At 36.1% G+C, this 24,617-nt stretch overlaps 1 protein-coding gene across 6 annotated transcripts in view; it reads left to right on the forward strand.

The window, feature by feature from the left end:
* The window catches only part of LOC150082178 (uncharacterized), a 168,383-nt gene that overhangs the window by 76,049 nt on the left and 67,717 nt on the right, over positions 1-24,617 (forward strand). For all 6 annotated transcript variants that reach the window (XM_090379154.1, XM_090379153.1, XM_090379159.1 and 3 more), the window contains one exon: positions 21,523-21,703. In XM_090379154.1, coding sequence (XP_090235280.1) covers positions 21,626-21,703 — 78 coding nt within the window. In that variant the 5' untranslated portion in view covers positions 21,523-21,625. The remainder of the gene's footprint in view (positions 1-21,522; positions 21,704-24,617) is intronic.

Raw genomic sequence — 24,617 nt, forward strand, 5'->3', positions numbered from 1 at the left:
TGCAACCTGACTTGTTCCCAAGTCGGTAGATTTGCTTGTGTTCAGTATGTCAAAATGATATATCAGCATATGCAAATGTGAATGCTTTCGTTTAAGTTTGTACATGCGCTTAACTCGCCAACGAATATGCTAATGTAAATGCGCATCGAGTTTACCATTTCATATTTGTATTTCAAATTGCTTCGCAAGTTGTGGAGGTGCACTCCTAGACGTGCCTATGACGTGTCAAACTCGAGTTTTTGTTGTTTGAAAATGCTCCGAATTTCCTAAGAACATTTAACGCATTGTGCATTTATAAGAATATATTAATTATCTGAATAGTAAAGCAGGAAGTACAATAGGCTTTGTGTATTGCGAAACAGAAATCATTATGAAAGAAAGTCCGAAGAAAGAGAGAGAATTTAACTGGAAAACATATTGCATAATGTCTGATGTACGTCACACCAAACATCGCTGTCATTATTGCCTTGCCTTTTGTGTCAGGACAGTAATTTTTAAATACGGTTATTCGCTATTTTATTTGCTACTTTTTTTCACGGTCATTACTGAATAGTACATTTGCTAAATTGCAGTCGATGCACTCTCTGTTTAGTATTGGTACGTTATCCTTCCAAAAGGATAAAAAGGTGGTGCTGGAAACTCGACGAAATTTTCATACTTCCATCCGCTCATTTAAATAATAGTGTAACAAAACGTTTCAGAGTCCGATCAAGTGGCACGGTAACAAAGATGGGAAAAGTTGGATTTGTAACAGATATCGGTAACTGCCTCCGTGTTTTATCCAAGACGAAATGAAATACCCTCACGTAGATGTTCTTCGGGTGTTGCACTGAAGCCCTTCGATGCTTGAAGTTCTGTGACTGTTCAAGTTTTTGTTAGAACGTTTATCGATTGTTTTCCAAACTCTTGAATTTATCTTTCATAAAATCCAGCAACTTTTAATTATGTAATCGGTCCTGGACCAAGTGAACTGCTTACGGTATTTTTTTTTTTTTTTTTTCGGAATGAAAATTTGAAACGGAAAACACGAGGTCTCTTGCATTATGGTGGTGCCATATGAGTTTTTAGATTTTCTTATCTGGGCACCTTTTTAAAAAAGTTATTATTTTACTTTTTATTTAATATATATATTTTTTTTGGGACAAAGTGCCCTTAGGTCATACCATTGCTTACCGGTGGGAGTTGGAGGATTGGGCATAATCGTTCAAATATGTGGATGCAGTGGCGTTCATTTTCATGTTTCTTTGACAGCCAATACATTTTCGCTTTGGTGGACTTTTATAGTGAAATTTTCTATAAAGCTGTATTCGTTGTATCGGGATTTTACTGTGTATATTATTAATTCAGCTATATGATTTCTTTCATAAAAACAGCTCTTCATGAAAAACGGGATAAAACAGCGTCCCCAAAACGGTTTTGGAGACACTGGGATATTACATCCAAAATCGGGACAAATCCTGAAAAACAGGACGTCTGGTCAACCTAGTATAACCTTACGCTTTTCAAGACGTGGTGAATAGGTACCAGCGTTTCCTCACATATCTATCTTATGGAAGAAAGCCAGAAGTTGGATTAAACTTACACTCAACATTGTAAAACGACTTTTATTCTTCGAAAATTGTACAGAAAAATAGTCAGCCTCCATTAACAGTACAGCAAGCATCGATTATGTTTCAGTTCATCTGCCTCACTCTAATGGGAGAAACTGATTCAAAATCTTGTGGTGTAACCTAGCAGTGATTTAGATTCATTTAACTAGTAGCTAAAGCTCTTCTTTCCTGTCTTCCAATATTAGGAAACGCGGAAGTATAATGAATATAATAAAAAAATCATTTTTAAATTAGTCTTACTTTCCGTTTCAAACTCAGGTTATTTATGCAATATTTAGAAGCTGTGTCAAATATTGATAATTTAATTTTAACCAATCATAAACTAGATTAACAGAGCTGTTAAATATATGCAAGGATAAAAATTAATTTGGATTTAGTAAGTTTTGTATTTTTGAAATTTTTAAACAAAAATTTCGTTTAAATTTTTGAAATTATGAAATTAAATTATGAAATTAAAATAAAATTGGCTAAAATTCTCAGTTACAGTATTTGTATAGAAAAAGCATTGTTATTAAATTCACTTCTGGTATTAGTTGTAAAGTAATTATAAAACTCTCTTTCTCTGCATAATGTGCTTCAAGTCATCCATTTGCAGCTATTGGATCAACAGAAAGTTTAAACACTTCATCCGAATATTTTATCCATCATGAGGCTTGTGTGCGTTTGACCGTTTTTTTTTTTTTTCTCCGCCCTTTTAGGCGTGTTATATATGCGTAAAGCGCTTATTATCTTCACCATGTAGTAATAGAGGCATGTGATGCAAGAAAGCAAGCGTATGATCTTATGTAGCATCAACCAAAAAAAATTCACACAACCATTCTCTATTTAATGTTTATCCAGTTCCTCCTTGAATTTATTCAAGCTATCCACTTCCACAATGACAGATAAAAGTTTGTTCCGCTGGTTAAAGGAAAATTTCCGCACATCTATTCTACAACTGTCTTTCCTCAATTTGAATTTATGCCCCTTTAGGTTCGTAATCTCAGCAAGTGGAAGAATCCCATCAGAATTCAGCGTTCTTAACCCATTCAAGGCTTTATACACCTCAATCAGATCACCTCTCAGGTGCCTAGTCTCCAGCCATTGCAATTTGCAGAACTTAAGCCTATCTTAGCAAGAGGATCCCATTCCCCTCACCAATCTTGTTGCCCTTCTCTGTACACGCTCAAGCAAATCAACATCCTTCCTAAAAAGGCCTCCAGACCTGTACGCAGCACTCAAGGCGTGGCCTGACCATTGCCTTATATAAAGGGATAATCACCTCCTTTTCCCTGCTAGCAAAATTCCTGTATATCATTGACAGAACCCATGACCTGCTCTTGCAGCCTGTCTGCATTGCTCAGAAAACTTCATATCTGACTGCACAATTACTCCCAGGTCTTTTTCATTTTCTACCAACCTAAGTGTAGTACCACACAGTTGGTACGTTCCTCTGGGGTTACTTCTACCCATATGCACTACTTCACATTTGTCAATGTTAAACTTCAGTTGCTACTTCTCAGCCCAAATTTTCTAGATCCTGTTGCAGTAGTACACTGCCATTACTGTAATTAACAACCCTACCAATCTATGTATCATCTGCAAACTTCGACACTAAGCCTGATATACCTTCATCAATGTCATTGATAAATATACAAAACAACAGTGGGCCCAACACCGAACCCTGTGGAACTCCACTAATAACATTAGTCCACGAAGAGCAGCGCCCATTGATTACCACCCTCTGTCCTCTCCCACTCAACAACCCTTTTATCCATTGTAGCAACTTACCCTTAATGCCATTCTGCTCCAATTTGTACAGTAGTCTTCCATGCGCAACAGTGTCAAAAGCTTTACTGAAATCCAAATATATGATATCAAAATTATTTTTTGCATCCAGTTTCTTTTTAACCACATCATAGTATCGAGTCAAATTTATCAGACAAGACTTTCCCTTAACAAACCCATGCTGTATCTGAATTATTGCTGCAGTTTTGTCTAGGTGATCCTGCAATGCATCTTTAACCAGTGACCCCATTATTTTCCCCGGAACAGAAGTTAAACTAACTGTTCTGTAATTACTCGTCACCCTTCGATCCCCCCCTTGTGAATTGGGAATACATTGGCACATCTCTAGTCCGTGGGGACCTCCCCTGAGTCCAAGGATGCTCTCATAATTATGGCTAAGGGTTTGCTTAGCTCATTTGCCACCTCCTTTAATATAACTGGATAGATCCCATCCACCCCAGGTGCCTTTCTTATGTTTAATTTCAACAATTTCTCCTCCACTTTGCTCTCAGTTATTTCAAAATCCCTAAGCACCCTGCTACAATTTGATAACCTTCTGGCATTTTCCTTCCTTAATAACTCCTCGTGTGAATGTAGATACTCATTCAGTTTGTTTGCTATCTGAGCAGGATCATCAACATTCTAACCATCGATATCAATTGGACCAATCTGATTCATCCCCTTTCTTTTAGAGTTTATATAAGTAAAGAAATCCTTGCTGTTTTTCTTAGCATCCTTTGCCAAAGATTTCTCCTAATCTTCCTTCGCATGCCTAATCTCTTTTGTGACTTGATTACAGACTAGCTTATACCTGCCATAGGCTTCTGTGTCGCCTGATAATTTATATGCAACCCATGCATTTTTCTTCTCTGCCACGAGTTAGTTCCTTTGACAACCGTTTAGGCCTAAACCTTGAGCAATATTTCTTTATAGGTATGAATCGTCTAGTAGCTTCCACGATTAATTCCTTGAATGCTTCCCACTTAGAATTTGCTGTTGGTAACATCATCAGTTAGTCCTACCGTACAGAATTTAAAAACTGCCTGAGACCACTGTAGTCACCTTTACGAAAGCAAAAACCCTTTCCTTTACCCCCGATGGTAATTGTATCTTTAAGTAAATCCCACATCAGTACACTGTGATCACTATGTCCTCAATCCGTCAGTCTTCATCTAATTTTCTCAACTCCTAGTGGATGGGTTTTCATAAAATTTTATATTTGGCCCTTTTAAAAAGATTTGTCCAGCATCCAGTGGATGGCTTTTCGTGTAATTTCTTTATTTGGCTCTTTTACAACGATTTGTTGAGTCTTTCCAAATTTCATTAAAATCAAACTAATAGAAATCTGGCAATTATTATTATTATATCACACATATCACATATGTTGTCCTTATCTCTATCCATAATGTAGCCGTTTCACAGAATGTTTTCCTGCGCTGATTGAAAGAGTGAATGGGCGTGTGGCGGATGCGCAGATACGAATTGCTTTCGGTTTGCGCATGTTTTTTTTTTTTTAATAAATCATGAATTATTGCTTTTTTGTTAATACTTGAAATGTAACGCGCTGCGTACATTAAATAACCTCCTTTTTTTTTTTTTTTTTTTTTTAACTTCGACTATAATTTGTTTTCATTGGCCTGTTTTTATGTGCGCAGTTCATACATGCAGACTTTCTCGGAAGTAAAAAGTTACTGCATGCACGATTTGAAAATGATCAACTCTTTTTGCACCATCGTTTTTCTCTACATGTACAGTTCATAACTCAGCAGGCTGCAGGTGTTGTTGTTGTTTTCCCTGCTATCAAAATGTATCCCACGGACGAATATGCCCTAATCGAAAATATGGCATTTAAAGCAAGTGATAACAGTCACGAGACGATGGGGGAGTTATTCCCTAAATAAAAATAAAGGACCGGTATCGTCCTGTATGCCTTTCATCGGTAAGTAAACTATACGGGATATTAAATACCCAAGTTCGAAACAGGTGTTCGCTAACCAATAGTGTGTATCATGTATGCAGTACCTATTACGGAGGTGACGCTCATGATCTATGTGATTTTATTTTTTCAGTATACTGTACTTTTTATCGTCATTGTACATGAAGGGCATAGCCTAATTCTGTACGTAGGGTTGAGCAAACTAAGTTTGCTACTTATTGCGTCGATCTCATTTTGGAAGCACTCTGCCATGTTGATATTGTACTATTCTAAATAAACCGGTATAGTTTCTAAATAATCGAAAAATATTTATTTTACATTTTAGAGAGTGGGTGCAGCCGAAAAAATGTTGGTAAGTATTAACTATAGAAGGTAGCAAGTGCAAGAAGCAGACACTTGATTACCTCATGCGGTGTCGTCCAAGGTCTTTAAATTTCCTCCACAGTTAACCTTAGTCAAATTAATAAAGACATGATTCGTCATTCATTACCATACAGGTGTCTTCCAAGGCCTTATATTTTCAATGTAGTAATAGCTACTCTTGGATAGGTTGATTCCGATCCTTTTGCCTATTACTATGCATTTATTGTTATTATTATTATTATTATTAGCCATATGGTTGCAAAGAAACCTGAGGCTTATGCTGCACCAGTCAAAAAAAAAAAAAAAAATCCCACGTTACCCTGAGAGAGAGAGAGAGAGAGAGAGAGAGAGAGAGAGAGAGAGAGAGAGAGAGAGAGAGAGAGAGAGAGAAGGAATCAGTAAGAAAGAGAAGAACGATGATATCCAGCTTAGGACCCTGGGTTTGCCAAGCTCATACCTACCAGATGTGAGCCTCTGGGGTAAATTGCAATATGTAGCAAATAAAAAGATTTGTTTATACAAAGAGTACTAGGAAAGTTTTGCAATACAGCTTTGTTTATTTAATTTTTTCAAAGTAATTTCCTCTACATTCAATACACCTCTCCATCCTCCGAAACCAATCTTTAAACCAGTTCTGCCAAGTTTCACTAGGGAGTAAAGCACACTCGTTGTCCCAAGCCCGTAGAAGATCCTCATCACTGGAAAACCGCCTCCCTTTTAGCTTCATTTTCACATACGGGAACAGTGCAAAGTCGCAGGGAGCAAGGTCTGGCCTGTAGGGAGGGTGCTCGAGAAGTTTCAGTCCTGTCGTGGTCAAATATTCGGTGCAGGCTTTGGCGCGGTGAGCTGGAGCATTTTCGTGATGGAGGTACCAGGTGTCCATTCTTGACTTTGGCCGCAGGTTCTTCATAGATCCAATGACTTTAGGCAGGCATTGTTCAGTATACCACTTAGCTGTGACTGTCTTCTGCGTGTCCAAAACGGCACGTTCCACAATTCCACTCGATTTGAAAAATACAGCTATCATTTTCTTCTTTACAGATCGGGATTTTCTGACAATTACGGGTGTGTCGTCATCATCAAAGACCCAAACTTTGTTTTGAGCCTTGGTCGGCAGATCGTAATAGTACAGCCAAGTCTCGTCACCTGTCACAATGTTGTTCACATACCGAGATTGTCCCTTATCAAACTTTTTTAACATCTCCCGGCACCAAGTCACACGTCGTGTCATCTGCTCTTCAGTCAGTTGATGCGGCACCCAGAGAGAACAAAGTTTCTTCACGTGCAAATGATCTTGCAGAATCGAACGAATTGCTGGTGCATTTAGGCCCAAAGTATCCTCTATCTGTTGGTAGGTCATTCGCCTGTTTTCGTCAAGCATTTTCCTCACAGCAGTAACGTTTTCCTCCTTAACTGACGTTCGTGGCCTTCCCGGCCTCTCAGAATCCTCCAGAGTGAAATTTCCCCTTTGGAATTCTCTATACCACCGGAATATCGTTGTACGATGTGGACAATCATCATCTAGTGCAAGAGTCATTTCTTCTAAGCACTGGTCTATGGTTAAACCACGCACGAAATTATACCGCAAAACTGTCCTTATCTCATTTCGTGACCACGATGCCATCGCAAGCACTTTACACTCTCACTACTAATGAATAACTGAGCCCATCGACTTGGCGCAGCAGCTACTATGCACGTATGAACATGTCTCAACATGCAGCAACAAGCAGCTTCCTGTGATTCATTGTTGCGTCATATTGCAAAACTTTCCTAGTACCCTTTGTATTTAGCTGTTTCTTATTTATTTTGTCTGCTGAATACAGCTGTCATTGGTTTTTCTCTGGTGGCAGTTTAGTAACATTTGGAGATTTTGCTTTCGAGGCGTTTATATGTATAACATGACTGCGTACCGGTTCTGTGATATGAACACTGAATGGCCACTTTATTAAATGCATCTGTACTTAATAAAGTGGAACTCAGAACCACCCAGATTCGTCGTAGTATGGACTCAACTAGGTGTTGAAATGTGCTGCCAGGTGCTAGTCAAGACCTGAGCGAAATACCTGATAGTTATTTCGCCTCGTAGTGGATGGCCTTCTTGGTAACATTAAGAGTGAAAATTACAAAGGACTAATTGATAAGTTGATGGAATGCAGAATGTCAATCAAGATTCATTACTTGCGTTTTCAGCCCTCGTGGGTAGCACAGTAGGTAGAATCGCCGTGCTCCCCACACCCAGTGGAAAAGATCTGAGTTCGAGTCCCGTCGATGACGTGAGAAGAATTTTTATGAGCCTTCTTCACAAAGTGGATGAGTTAGTCTGTCTCAGGCGAGGACAGCATGGTTCTTTCTCCCGGAAACTCGGATTTTTAATCTAGCAAACAGAAAATAGAGCCACAGACCACATGCAATTTACAGACAGTATATACGGAGCAATATAGTCTTGGTCGCTGATGCTCCTAAATCGCTACAACAACAACTACTACTTGCTCTTTCGCTTGGAATTTTTCAAAGTGTGGTCAGTATTAATGAAGAGAGATATTCCACCAAGACAATGCAGTCCATGGAGAATGAGGTACAAAGAAAGGTGGGATTTTTTTTTTTTTATATTAACCGAGGAATGGCTCTACTTTTTAATTCATGATTTTATTTTATTATTATTATTTTCTTTTTTAAAGATTAAAACTTTATTTTTTGCAGAAGTTAGCTTTGTTAATAAATCTGATATAGTATTTATTTTTCTTTCGTTTCTGAGCAAACTACAGCTAGGCCTCGCATAAAGCGATTTCGATTAACGCTATATTCAGTTAACGCTATTTGAAAAATGATACCACTTTTCACTTTACACGATGGAAATTTCCAGTTAACGCGATCTTTTTTTTTTTTTTTTTTTTTATGCGATAGTTGAAAAAGATTTGTATCGCGCGTTAAGCTTACCGCGAGTCGTACGGTCAATAAACAAACGTTTGCCTGCTGTCCGCCTCGGCGTGTTCCATCAACCATCGGAAGAAGACGTGTTTGTCTCCTGCTAATAAAGTCAATGCAGACTTGCATTTAAAAATTCAAAATTTTAAATGAATTTCAAATTTAAAAATTCAAATTTTTAAATGAGCCAGATGAAAATGTTACCGCGAAGGAGATAACGGTAAAAGAATTATATGAAATCTTTCGTATCGCATAGAACCTCAAACAAAAGGTTTGATGTTCTCTGCGATATTTATTTCGCCAGGGCCCAGAGAAGATTGTTTTCGGCTATCGGAAATTGATTGATGAAAAGAGAAAGTCAACACTGTTCAAATATTTCCGCAACAGTAATTTCTTCATTGTGTATTTTATGTCAGAGGTTCCCAAAGTTTCTCAGTTCACGGCGCCTTTGATGTCTCAGTAATTTTTTGAAGGCGCACCCAGACCAAAAGAAATACCTAACAGTTTCGTTTAGTAGTTAGGTCCAAACAACTTAATAAGAAATGCTGAAACTGTGAACTACCTCGAGCTAGTAGTTCGCGCGGTGTCCGACAGATGTCGAGATCGCTGTTTCCCTCGAAAATTTAAAATATTCCGCGGAGCACAGTTTAAGAACCGCTGTTTTATGCAATAAACATTTAATTCCATAATTATTTTCATTATCTTTTACATTATATACAGTTAAAAAGTTATTTAAAAGGTATTTTTAAAATTCTTTATGGATATTCCAGAAGGTCAAGGACCAATTATAATTTTTCCTATTGGTTATTCCTAACGCGTTTCCGTTTTTCGCGATGCGCTCGCGGGACGAATTAATCGCGTTAATCGAGGCCCGCCTGTATTCAAAAACTAAGGTAACTAAGGTTAATCGCATTCATAAATAAACATCAAGCGATGCTTATAAACAGAAACTGAATATTTGTTATGAGTATTCGTACATAACGTTGTTTCCCCATGTTACGGTAATTATGGATTCCAGTCATTTCCGTTAGACACGATTATATGAAATTCTGAATTAATATTGCAACAATTGTGATATTCAGTATTCTCTTTACTTCCTGCATTAACGTATTCTGGTCACATATGGCTCAAAAATAATACTCGCAGATAACACTTTTAATAACTATTGCATTTTTTTTGAATAAGCTAGCACTGTGTGTATTAAGTCACCCGAATTTGCACATTAATATCTTCTCTGTTTCGGCGATAATTCATATATTTCCTGTTCACTGACCTAATTCAGAAGGCCGTGTTAAATTTCCTTATAGCGTTCTGTATGCAATTTGGATCGAAAATGTTTTTTATGGTACAAACAGTAATCGATTTCTTTGATTTTGTTTTATTTTTATAATGGACTACAGAACCTGTCACTCAAGTGTGTCAGAACTAGTTGTTTCGTATACGACTAAATCATGACTCAATGTGAAAGGCTGGTGGCGGTTGTTGTCTTCTCTTATTGGAGAATTAGGTCAGAATATAATTACAAAAGAGCAAAAAACGACCTTTTTATATTAGCGAGTCGTACGAATGTAATCATACTCTGCTAATCTGTTACTCATTCCTTATTTACTATGGCAGCGATTTTTAATCATATGCAGTACTTATTTATGTCACCAATCTGAAGTAAGCTTAACTTAAATAATCGAGGGAAAATGTAGTCTGCATAAAATTATGTACTTCTAGCCCAGAGGTTCCTAATTTTCCTTCCGGGGGACACTAAGTTTTATCCAGTCTTCCGGCACACCTGTTTCTACCATCCTCTTTTCTCCTATTGGGAAATTGTAGTTCCGAAAGTGTAGATTTTCTTGTTCATCCCGTCTCAGGAAAAGATTCGAGGGAAGATTATTGAACGAAACTATAATGCATTTGTCCTTACGTTTTTAGTTCTGATTGAATACATAAGGGAAAACATTTTTAAATATAAATTAAATTGTATATATGTGCCAAAACTCTAATTTGGTCATTTAATTTATTTTAAGCAATAATCACTAAAAATTTTAAATTATAATATTACAAGAGTGTGATTAGAATATTGAGCAATCTTATGGAGATTTGTGACTAATAGGCACGATAGGGTTGTTTCCTATCTACTTAAAACATTTTAAGTAGATAGGAAAACACGTCTGGAGCTTGTATATATACATGCTCCTGAAGAGCAATATGCTAGAACAGTCTTCCGTATCTTGCACAATTTTTTGACTTGAGTGTATATGTACTGTTCTTTACGAAATGAGAACAACTTTAGAAAAATACAATAGAGAGGTCGGGGCATTTGAAAAGTAGCTCTGCACTGAACCTCGTGGGGCCTGTATCCTGCTCTCTCCAGAATTAAATGCTTTAAATTATACTATAGAATGTAAGGGGTTATTTCAGCGTAGTAGTTGAAATAAAATCAAAATTTCTACGCCCTACCTGATTTCGATCATGGAAAGACCTTCTGCTCTCACTGAAGATCGAATTTCAGCTTAGAGGCAAATGCACGGTTTTGCCTAAGTTGCTAATATCTTTTTAAATTGTATAATATCACCAAGAAGCGATCTGCTACGGTGACGAAATTACAATATTGATGGAGGGGAGAGTCAGCTGGGCTGACGACTGGTTTGGTATGGTTTTTAACGATCACGTGGGCTGCTCGACAATTTGGGTAGGGGGGGTGAGAGAATTCATAATTTCTCCACTGATGTGCTATACATTTAAAAAGTCTGATACTCCTCCAGGACAGCTGTTTCGTGGCTTACTCATCAGTTGGCGGGTGGTCTCTATTCTGTGTTCTCTATTGAATAGAGAACTACCGGCCTGCTGATGAGAAGTTAGTAAAGTTCCAAACACGTACGGATTTTGTTTTAAATTGTATTCAACAGTGCTTATCTCGAATTATTCCAATCGTGGGCTATGAGGACAAGAGCCATACATCAGCAGAACTCGATGCTGGAGAAACGTTATTTTGCTGCACGCCTTGAGCTTTTCACCCGTTTGAAATGTCTGTTCTATACAAAGTGTTTTGCTGCGAGTAAACCATAAATAAAATTGATGGCAAACATATATTATGGAGATATCAGTTCTCCTTAATGTATACACGTGTGTATTAGTGTGTACTACCTTCAAGTTGACACGTAACGGATAAATATGTAATGTTCTTGAATTCTGTCTTGTGAACTCCTTACCCATTGCCGTCCGGAATATAAATCTATTTATTTTAAGTATATTTGATCTTCATGTAATTTAGCACCTGTCACCCAGCCTGTATTTGCTTTACGCTTTCTTAATATAATGGAACTTAACCATTAATTTGTCACAACTGTATCTTAATATACATAAATTCAATATAAGGTAACGTAATCCTACAAATTAATGGTTTGGTTAAATTGCATTATATTAAGCAACTGAAAATAAATGTACGCTGCCACAGATGACAGTAAAACTTATGATCAGTCATAAAATATTGGGGTATGAAGTCAAGGAGCATCTGGACAAAAAGAATCCCCTCTTACTATACTTATGACTTTTTTTTTCCCGGCTCTCAGGTTTGGGCAGCCTGGGAGCAGGATTGCTGGCACCCACGAGTATTGCACTTCCTCTTGTGGGTGCGGGATTTGTGTTTTAGCACCACAGTTTGTAATAGTAGATGCAGGTGCCTGGGACAGGCATCAGGTAGCAGTTGCCCTGGTGTCGGTTGCTTCCTGATGGCAAAGTGACCTGACACTAACAACATACTACGCTCACAAACACTTCTTCAACACATTATTTATTCAAAATTTTCTTGTTTCGAAAACTATTTCCTTTTCTATTTCGTCAGGCCCATTTTACAATTTATCTGTTAAAATAAATGTGAATTAGGTGAAGATGGGCAAATGCCTAGGGACCACCCCGACACACACTGTACTTATGACTTCTTGTAATTGGTATTAAGAAAATTCACAGTGTATGTCATTAAGTTTAAGGGTAAACAGCTAACATTGTCAGCTTTTCATTTAGATATGTCTTATCGCTTTGATGGAAAGGTTTTATATATTTATTATTTAAAATCTAATTGCGTAATATACGCGGTGGCCCAAGTTCCGTCCCCAATAGTGCAGGGCCCCCAAATACCATACTAGTTTATTGAAATAAGTGTGAACCGAGTTCAAAATTGTCCTGAGGAAAGTGATATTAAAGTTACGCTGTTGATCTTACTGGAGTTCGGCTTACCATGGTTTTCGTCTGTCAGAGCCTATGCTGTTAACAACTTGATTGTAATGCTCCGTTTGACCCTTAAAATTTTATTACTTTAGTTTAGGACATGCACCGTACCTAGTGGCTGAGAAGGGTTCGTGGGGACCTGTGCACAAGCTTAAAGAAGGCGCCCACAAAATAGAAATACCTACATGTGCTCCTTGAAGAATGGACTCTCTGAGGCATGACACCCCTTGATAATGTCATTTTTCTAAACGACAGCAAAGAACCCTAAAACTACGCTAGAATCCTTGGAGGTTGCAGGTCTTCAACATTTAGTACAGTAATTCGTTTTTTGAAAGAATTCTGAGAGCAAAGGCGAATTGAGTACAAGTTTATAATTATTTTGTAATACGCCCACGTGTATCTACAGTTACATGTGCCCAATTCCTTTTTCATCTGGCTGCTGCATTAAATCAAATCGTGCTGTTTTCAGCATCTACAAGTGTCAGCGTGAGACGCCACTTCTTTCGCCTCTAAACCAATGATCATGTAGCGCGGTGGTCCCTCGAGTACAGGCAGGGTTGTTAGTCTCTGATAGTGATTACATACAACCTTTACCATTCACGCGTCTTGAATTACGTAGCTGCTAGTTTTTCATATTAGAATTACGGTGGCTGAATCACCGTTTCTCAGAATGATTACGCATTTTAGTGCAGCCTGGGGATCGTTGCCAGGTTTTCTTTGAGAAGGACCCACCACTTTGTTTACTTTAATTAAACAGCTGTTTTGGAAGTGATGAGGCGAGTATGTTTTCTTCTTCTTCCTTTTTTTTTTTTTTTTTTTTTTTTAATTCCTTTATGAGATCTATCTATAGCCCGATATATTTAGCCCACATTTAACTGCCAACTGTACTCTAGACGAGATGTATCCATGTGAGGGGGTCCAAGGTGACTTCACAACAAAGAAATAGGAAACCAAAAAGATTCTCGTTAGTGAGTAAAAAAGGCAAGCGAAATGTCTCCAGCCCAGTAATTCTTTTATTAATGGAGTTTTCCCGTCTACGAATTGAGTACAAAGTATAAAAAAAAATTCATATATATACGGGGGGGGGGGGTCAAGAAAATAAAAAATAATTCTGGGACTTATTCTAGGACACAAAATAACAAAAACAATCACGATAAACTTTCCGATTATGAACGTTTACGGAGCTATGTCTGTTTGAATTTTAAAAAGTGACTGTGGAGTTTTGAATGATAAAAAATGCAAAAATAAGCATACATTTTACTAGTTATGGTTAAGTTTAAAAATAGCCATTTTTTTTTTTTTTTTTTTAAGCGGAACCGGCCATAGCCCCTTAGCCGTTCAGCATCGAACACATGTTTATATGACTGTTTTTTACTTATTTTGAACCCCCCAGAAAACGTCCTTAATCCGCAGTTTCACTGTATACTGATCGTTATGCTAATATAATTTTTTGTACATAATGAAGAAAATAATTTTTAATTTCAACTTCGCATGGCTTACCCAAATTGCTAACCTACTGATTTAATTTGTCTTTGCAATTTAACTAATATTACGTTTAGACGACGTACAGTTGGTTATACTTTGCAACTACCGATGCTTGTATTTCTTTACTTTTAATTTCAGTGTTTGTAAAAAAAGGGCAGTAATGAGCTGAGATGCTAAGCATTGCTCATGCTACCACCTTCAGCTTATTTTATTTTAATTTTTATTCTCGCTTTTTGTCGGCAGTTTGGATTAGCTTACCGAGAACTTAAAGCTGCTGTAGGTTATTTTTTTTCTCTGAATAGGCCACTGTTATGCAAATCTGTTGCATTGGCGTGCTGATAAATTATTCAGTTGCTGTTGCATTGATTTGTCTGACGTTTGAAATACAGTGAATTCGCAACCATTGTCGTTTTTGTGGCATTCCAACGAGATGGGACTCGATGGTCGCTGTTTTAATTTATTTTTCTTTCTTTTGTTGCGGTTGGTTTTCAGTTTTGTTATAGTGACAATTCACTTCATTAGTTTCAGCGTTATCAACGGGTGCCTGTCTAAATTTATTCAGTTTTTTTTACCTATGTAACAGATTACATCTGAAAATGTTTAAATTCCAACCAAATCGGAATGAAAAGAGTTCAGAACAAAATAATACGATTCTTAAACTATAAATTTAATCACGTGCACAGTCACTCCCAGTCGATTTCTCTTATTTGAAGAAATTGGAAATGTTCTATTGAATAAAGGTCATGTTACGTTTCTGTTTCATAACATCGTTATTCATTTCCCTTTATGGAGAGAAATGCTTTTCGAATTTCCTGTCAGAATTAGCAAATTTAATAAGACTATGTAGGCAACTTCTTTCTTTATGTAATTTGACTTAGCATTAGTAGAGGCATTTGATGCAAGAAAGCAAGCTTATGCAGCATCAGCCAAAAAAAAAAAAAAAAACCCACTCCCATTTCACCCCTCCGTTCGTTCGAAATACCTGTCCAGTTGAGCCTTAAATTTGTTTAGGCTATCAACTTCAACAACAAGTGATGGAAGTCGGTTCCACCAACCAACCACCCGCTGGCCAAAGGCAAATTTCCGCACGTCTATCCTACATCTGTCTTTCCTCAATTTGAATTTATGCCCTCTCAGGTGATTATTCTGAGTGAGAGGAAGAATCCCATCAGCATTGAGCATGCTCAAACCATTCAAGGCTTTATACACTGCTATTAGATCACCTCGCTGGTGCCTAGTCTCCAGACACTGTAATTTGCAAAACTTAAGCCTTTCTTCGTAAGAGCACCCCTTTGTTCCATTCACTAATCTTGTTGCCCTTCTCTGTACTTGTTCCAGCAGCTCTACATCCTTCTTGAAATGAGGCCTCCAGACCTGTATACAGTACTCTAGGTGTGGCCTGACCATTGCCTTATACAATGGAATAATCACCTCCTTATCCCTGCTAGAAAAATTCCTATATATCATTGACAATACACCAAGAGCTACTCTTGCAGCCCGTCTGCACTGCTCAGAGAACTTCATATCTGCCTGCACAACCACCCCCAAGTCCCTTTCATTCTCTACCACTGTCAGTGTAGTACCACAGAGTTGATACGTTGCTCTGGGGTTGCTGTTTCCCATGTGTAGTACTTTACATTTATCAATGTTAAACTTCATTTGCCACCTCTCAGCCCATCTGCTCAACCTTTCCAGATCCTGTTGCAGCAGCATAGTGTCAGTAGTGTCCTTGACAACCCTGCCAACCTTTGTATCGTCTGCAAACTTGGACATTAAGCCCGATATACCATCATCAATATCATTTATAAATACAGAAAACAATAATGGACCCAACACTGAGCCCTGAGGGACTCCACTAATAACATCAGTCCACGATGAGCAGTGTCCATTGATTACCACTCTCTGTCTTCTCCCCCTCTTCTTCTTCACTTTTTCTTCACTTCCCATTAAACCTCCGCCCCCATAGCCGAATAGTCAACGCGAGGGTACATAAGTACACGTGCATTGAGTGACTGCTAAATACGGTGCTGTTTCCTGTATTCTCTCAACCTTGTGAGCTCCTGCGACCATGTGCTCATCCCGGAGGATAAACAGAAAATTCAAATGCCGTTGTTATTTTGGCTTTTTTTTTTTTTTTTTTATAAAATTGATATATATATATATATATACACACACAGTGCTTTTTTTGTAAAAATATAGGTTCCGGTACGCATTCTTTGCTATCGGGAAAAATTGAAAATTAAAAGGATATGAAAAGTACTCTAATCCCCCCCCCCTCCCCAATATTACTTTAGTAGTATTTTTTTTTTTTTAGAATAAGAACAAAAAATTAAGTATATTAACACAGTTTATTAAGCATAAATTTATTATTCAAGTATATAAAAAAAATAAGTAAAAATGATTTCATAAAGTTTTTATAGAATATTCCAAATTTTTATTAAGTTCTCATCTGACACCCTATGCTGACTTCTTTTCCTGCTCTTTGTATCGGTTGCTGAATGACGTTTCCGAAGCAGCCACGAATCGACATATTTCGCTGGATCGCAGCACGTCAACGGCAGCCCACAATTTTAAGAAACAGTAGTGAAGAAACTGTTTTTGTTATCAACGAACCACTGGTTGGCGATCAGATTTATTTCTGAAAATCCTTGTTCACATTCACTCGGTGAAATTGGTATCGTACTCAGAGTGTTCATCAAATGCTTCAATTCTTCGGAAACCTTCTTATCAATTAGGTATCCATGAATTGCTGTTGTTATTTGGTTTTTAGGAGCATTAGCAACTAAGGCCATATTGCTCCTGGATATGCGGTGGTCATTCCCTGACCTTTCCGTATTTGGTGGTGATGGGCTCGAACCCCGGTCTAATCAAGAAGCGTGTGCTATGCACTGCTGCTGCTCCTTCCCACCTTGGCTACGGAGGCGCCCCATGAATTGCATTTAAGTCTAATTGACAATTTTCTAACTTCATTTTCACCAAATGCCAACATTTCATGTTTAGAAGGTTTAATACCTTCGTTGTCCTCGTTTTCCTTCTCTCGTCATCAGCATTGTCACTAGTTCTTGAATTTAAATTTTTTTCTTTTCTTTTTTTAAAACTGTCCAAAATATTGGTATCATTCGGATATTCAGGTAAAGTAAGGTGGAAACAGAGATGGGGAAAATTTTCGGAAAAATGTGGATAATGCACTTCCGCAAAATAACAAATGATTATTTATGGGGTAAAAGAAAATCACTTTTCTAATTCTCAAACGGGGCGCTTACAGTTGATTCACAGAGGTGTCCAACCTACGACCCACAAGGAAAGTTAACTAAAACAGCATTTTAAATTTTATTATCAAAAAATTTTTCTCATTAAATGTTTTGTTCAGTAAATGTAATTGTGTACTGTACTTAATTAAATTTTTGAATATTTTCAATTTTACTTTTACATGCAATAAGATATCGAAAATGTAACACACTAAAGAAATATTGAATTTTTTTGAATATGGCCCCAGTACTGGAAAAGGTTGGACACCACTGCAGTAGAAGGTGGGCCAGAGCCCATTGGGAATACCCCTTGATCTGCTCACTCTTGACCAGCGCGACTGGTCAAGAGTATGTGGACAGGTGGTCAGATAGGTTTTACCAGGTACTGCTAAGTTATACAATACTAATCACTTTAGCTCTCTTAATTCGTGCAGCAGCATTAATTGCCTGAAGGCCAGAAATGTGAAATGCCCTACCAAGGTAATTCTCTCATAATCCGTTCGCTATATGAAAACTTTCTTCCCTCAACTGAAACTATTTTAAATGTAACTTCCAAGGGGAATTCAAAATAATTAAACAGAGGTCCCACTGAGTAATTTGGAATTATAAAAATAGTTATACAGTTTTATATAGAAAATATCTTAACAATAGACAGTAAAAAATGCAAATTTAGTTAAATCATGTTAAGCTTATTTGAATAGTAGGTAAACATGTGAAAAAATTTACGGAATATTATAAATTTCGAAGTGCATTGCATCCAGATGTCACACGTCACTGTTAATAAAGGTGCCTGTACGCTGTACCATCACAAAAAAAAGCACTGTATATATATATATATATATATATATATATATATATATATATTTTTTTTTTTGCCAGCGTTCGTCATCATTTAATTGCAGTTTTATCCACTTTCTATAATATTCTGTTTTATTTCATGATAATTGCAATGCAGTTGTTGATAGCACATTTTATGTTATAATTTTAATGTTACCCACTGTTTTTTTCCCTCTTGCCAGAATCATTAAAAAAAGGGGGGGGGGGGGACTCATCAGTTGTTTCTTTTGATATAACCATTTACAGTGGGACTGTAACTAAATATTCCTGCATCTGGAAAAAAATCCCCCCCATAAACATTATAAATTAATAATGAATAAATGATAAAATACCACAAAATTTACTGAAAAATGCGAAGATAGAGATAGTCGTAAATTACACAAAATGCAAAAACTAATAAAAGAAGGATAGCAGAAATTAGAGATACGGAAGGCAAGAGAAAGAATGTGAATTCAGCCTATAAATTTGTTTAATTCATTATATGATATAATGAATTAAATAAAATTATAGGCTGAATTGGATAGCCAATTAGAGAGAAGGGAACTGTAAAGCAAAAATTATTAGATTAATAGTAATAATAATAGTAATAGAGGCATGTGATGCAAGAAAGCAAGTGCATGAGCTTATGTAGCATCAACCAAAAAAAAAAAAAAATTCACACAATAATTCCCTCTAAAAGTTTGTCCAGTTCCTCCTTGAATTTGTTCCAGCAATTAACCACCCTCTGGCTAAAGGTTAAAATCAAACTCTTATGCTTTGCTTATGTTTCATATGAAGCACTTGGTGAATGACTACTGCATGCAATGATATAACAGCAGAGTAGCAGCTTTTTAGGAAGTTAGCTGGGACAGACTTTAGTTTCAGTGGTTAACTTTTAGTTTCAGTGGACAGACTTTTAGTTTCGGTATATTAAGACTACAACAAGTAAAAGAAATTGTTTTTTATGTAGTTTAAAAATGATTTTCTTCACCTTTAGCAAATCTCATTAGACACCTGAAATGTCTTTAACACAATGTCTTAGAATCATTTCTTCTTAAGTGTTTGTTAAATTTTACTTTACATGCAATGTCAGTTTTTCTTGAGTCGTGCATGAAACATGTGGTTTGGCCTTATTGCACAGGAATGTTCTTGTAGTAACATTCATTCTTGAATGTTACTACAAGAACACTGACTGTCTAATTTGATTTGAACGGTTTGAAATATTTCATACCATTTGCATCCCACCGTATGCAAAGCATAACTGTGTTTGGATTTGCTTTTCACAATGAATGTTCATATTCAGGACTTATATTTCTTGTCTCCAGTCACAAGTTGTGACTGGAGACAAGAAATACAAGTGCTGAATATTCAGAAAAGAAATATAAGTGCTGAATTTTCAGAAATGACTCAGATTTTCAGAAATGACTCAGAAAAGATTCATTATGTCGCAGTTGTTATGCTTAAATTTCTGAGGACCAGAATATACAACTTTGAGACTTCTGGGTATACTGATGTGATTACAAGCATTAATACTTGTAGAGTCTTTGTACAGTTTCTCGAATTGCAACCTAAGATTCACTTCCACTTAAGTTTTCAGATGTTTAGTATTGATCTCATTTGGCCTGCCGGATTAAAATTCCGAAAATCATTGCTGACACTTCCAGATGCTCAGCATCTTCTCCATAAACCCTACATATGGTTTTTGTTGCATCAGTAGTAGCTTTTAACCCTATTTGAATTCATAGAACATGTAGTGATTCATCGAGTTCTTCCACAATCAATATTTATATTTAAAGGAGAGTTTCACTTCTGACTCCACTTATTTTTCTGTTCTGCAACAAGAGAATGTGAAACAATGCATTAAAATGGGATATGACTTTTGTTTTTAATGTGAATGAACATGTTTTTTGAAGACCAAAAATAACAATGCTGTTTACTTTCCAACTTGATAACTCCAGGGGCTCACATCTGGTGAGTATGGCACACCCAGGGTCTTGAGCTGAATACCATCATCCTTCTCTTCCTTGGTGATTCCCTTCTACTTCTGACTCTTGTTCTCTCTCTCTCTCTCTCTCTCTCTCTCTCTCTCACACACACACACACACACACACACACACACAGAGGATAACTGAAATTTTTTTGCAGCCAAAACCTCAGGCTTCCTTGCACTATATGGCTAATAATAAAATATAGTTACACCATAGAATTCATTGAAATGTTTTCAAGAGCAAGAGACAATTTTTAAAAAAATGCTAAGTTTACTTATACATAGCAAAGGGAAAGAGGAATCCAGCGCCAATAATTTCCAGGTGAATATAATGACCACTTAACTGCCTCCCCAGAGTTCTCTCAATACTACCATAAGTAGAGGGTGATCTTATTTATTTATTTAAACAAACATTTATTCTGTACATAAAATGAAAATAATTAGTAAAAAGTAAACCCATCCTGTTAAAACATGCCGAAGTGTATTGTTGAGTTCTTGGGACTACGAACGGATGTTGCCTTCATGATTCCTGAAATCTTTCTTTAAACATGGTTAAAGAAATCAGGTTTGATCAAAGGAAAGGATAGTATTTTCTGCCGACTGCTTCTTTCTTTCTCTCTCCCTCCCCAATTAACAACTCATAATTCTTGGCTGTGATGGCATCATATAATGAAATTAGGACAGTATAGTATAAGAGATAATATATTTTAATATTGTAGCAGTGTTGTTAGAAATGTACTTAATTTTGTGTAATGGTTACCAAATTATAGTGACAACTATTTATATGTTAATGACTAAAGAATAAACTTTGCACAGCATTCTGTGGATGAGCCACTTAAGTAGCCATTCCTACATTGAATCGGAAATACTGCAAAAGGCAGAAAAAATAATTCTGATATACATGTATAGCCAGTTCTTATTATAGTAAACTACAAACGTTAATGTAAAGTTAATTTAGAAATGCTATTGCATAATATTTGACAGTTAATTACTTACAATTTCAGTTTAGTTTTTCATTGAATTAAGTATTTTCTGTAATTTTCTTGATATTTATAGAAGAATTTTTAAATGCATTTTTTATGTTTTCAAAAATATTACTCATTAATTTTTATTATATTATATTTAATTTGCTACATTGTTTAATATGTGCTATATTATAACCTATAGGAAATTAAATAGGTATCAATGACAGGCCGAAGAAGAGAGACAATGAAGCTAGGAAGATCCAGGAAGATGTGAGGTGTTTTGACAGCACGGAAACTTGCTAAGTATGGCTGTAGTCCCTCAATCTGTTAATACTGTCGATGTACATCAGCTAGCTGCAGTAGTAAGAAATCATATTGATAATGTAAGTTCTTCTTATTTTTTTTAATATGTAATCTGAATAGCTGATACACTGAAAATGTTTTTAAATTCATAAAATTTCAACAGAATACCCAGGAATTCAACTAAAAACCCATTTCGATGAAAATTTGGTAAAAATCATTAGATCCTATCACTATAGTATTTTGGGATGGACTTTTAAAAATATTTTAAAATTTTTGGATCCATGTACACAGAAGTTATATTTTTTCAAAATATATAAGAGCAATACAGCTCAATCCTTCCTACTTTAATACTATTTGAAAAATATGAGATTTAACTCATACCTTTTCATAGGAAGTTCTTTGGCCTGACACTCACATCAAATTAATACATTATATGAAACTAAATTTATGACACAATGTTATGATTTAAAATTGTTAATATACACAAGTTTATTAAAAATAATCCTGTATTCAATTTCCATAATCTACTCACTGCCAAAAGGAAGAACAAAGCGAAGTCGATGTACATCAACCCACCATAAACTAAACCGCCCAGCAATAACGGACAGAAAACTGAAGACAGTTGTCAAATTTTCTAAAATATTTTAGACTAAACTTTAGTCTAAAATAATTTAAATATTTAAAAATATTTTAGAAAATTTGACAACTGTCCTCAGTTTTCTGTCCGTTATTGCTGGGTGGTTTAGTTTATGGTGGGTTGATGTACATCGACTTCACTTTGTTCTTCCTTTTGGCAGTGAGTAGATTATGGAAATTGAATACAGGATTATTTTTAAGAAACTTGTATATATTAACAATTTTAAATCATAACATTGTGTCATAAATTTAGTTTCATATAATGTATTAATTTGATGCGAGTGTCAGGCCTAAGAACTTCCTATGAAAAGGTATGAGTTAAAACTGTTATATTTTTCAAACAGAAGTTATGTATAACTGAAACAAAAGTGTTTCAGCTATAATAATTGAAACACTCTCTGCATTAAAGTTTGTATTATATAACATATTATAATAAATAGATTACAGATTCCCAAAATTCTGCCAGAGAACACTATAGGCATTAGAAAATGCATGGCACTCATAGGATTGTTTGTAGGGCTTGAAGAAAAGAGCATTAAAAGCAAAGTGGGAATGTTATGAAGGGTGTTTACCATAAATGCTCAATAAGGTGCAAGAAAAGAAAATCTGTTGTGTATTCATTTCTTGTGTACATTCATCCTACTGTCTTGAAGTAAAACAAAGATTCATGTAAATCTTCATTTTGTATGAATTATAAAGATATATATGAGAGTTGCTTATTTTGAAAAGCTTATTGCAGTTTAACACATTCACTGCCATCTAAGTGTGAGAGAACCTGTTCAATGTGTCATAATTTTTGGAATATTGTAAATAATCAGCATTCTGATGTTCCCAGAAATCTGAAAATTCATACATAATGGTTGAAAATTAAAAGTTTTGAATTCATTGCTATAGCAAACACTTACACAAACACTTAAAAAAAAAAAAAAATATATATATATATCAAAAGACTAGCATGAACACTAGCAAAGAACAAATAAAACAGTGTGCCAAGTCTATAAACAAAAGCCAAGCATTACTGCAAGGCATTCAGTGTGCCAGTATTGAATAGCTGTTAATTTTGTGCCTTTTATATTTACAGCACTTATTGGTTGACTGCTTAAGAATGACTGCTCGTATGTATTGTGGCACATCACTCTTGATGCCATTTTATGCATTTATGCATAAAAGCAGTGAATGTGTTAAAGTCATAGCAGATATATGAAGAGTTGCATATATTTCACTTGTTATTATCATGGAGTTCCCCTATATTTTACTCATTGTTGCTAGTGTGGGATTTGAAATTTCATCTTGGGGCAAAAAATATATATTTCATATAAAAAATAATAATAATTTCTAATCCTGCCATACCCTTCTGTATTCTTTCAAAGAATTTCCAAAGGATTGGTCAGTTGCAGAATTTTTACAAACAAGCAAGCAATTTATATATATTTATCATTGAAATAGTGACTTCAATGAAAAATTGAAGTTCAATTGAAAAAGTGATCACTTTCAGTTATTGCAAAGTCATTTTGCTCTTTGTTAGAGTTTGATAAACTTCTGGCATCCCCTGCCCTAAAGAATTTCTCATATGTGGATGCAAAATTCAATTTGTCTGCAACCTGAGCAGGGTCATAAACAGCTAATTGCAGATACAGATGTTAAGGAAACAGATACAGGGCCCTCATCTTCCAGACATGAGCCATTTTCTAGGAATCCAAACCTCATCACTCACAGAAGAAACTGGCTGCTGGAAACAGTAAAATGAACTTTTAAGTTTGTATTTTGTATTATATTGTATCACTATCATACCTGAAGTTTTGTTGTTTCATGCTACATGTTGTACACTGTTCAGCTGTAAATATTTGTGCTTATGTAAATATGGTGAATCTCCCACTATGTGGGTCAATTCAGAAGATATGCTTTAAATGTAGCAATATAGAGTTTTATTCATTTGTATTAAGATGCTTACAAGTTAATGCAAATGCATCAGATCTGCTCACAGCCAACTACTAAATAGTTAAGATTGGCATCATTATGTAATTATGTATATCTCATATTGTGAATACCTTCACAACGAGTTGCCATGATGTTGCACTACTTCGAATAAGTAACTCTTCACCATAGGAGAAGACTATTGTTGCTTATTCTCAGCAGATGCCACCACCCAGACAGCACCATTTCGTAGCTGATTGGCTCCTCTTCGGTGGGTGGGCAGGTGCCCTGGTGTTGCAATGATGGCAAGGCAGTTGCAAAGTATAACTCCACAATATGAGAGATGCCTGATGGTTTGTAGTAATTTGAATTATGTTGCATTTTAGGACAAAAGCCTCAAGTTGCATAGTAAGTTAACATTGCTTACAAGTTAGTGAAAATGCA

Source organism: Mastigoproctus giganteus, chromosome 8 (genome assembly GCF_048544385.1).
Source record: "Mastigoproctus giganteus isolate SK-2022 chromosome 8, ASM4854438v1, whole genome shotgun sequence".
Taxonomy (NCBI): Eukaryota; Metazoa; Arthropoda; class Arachnida; order Uropygi; family Thelyphonidae; genus Mastigoproctus; species Mastigoproctus giganteus.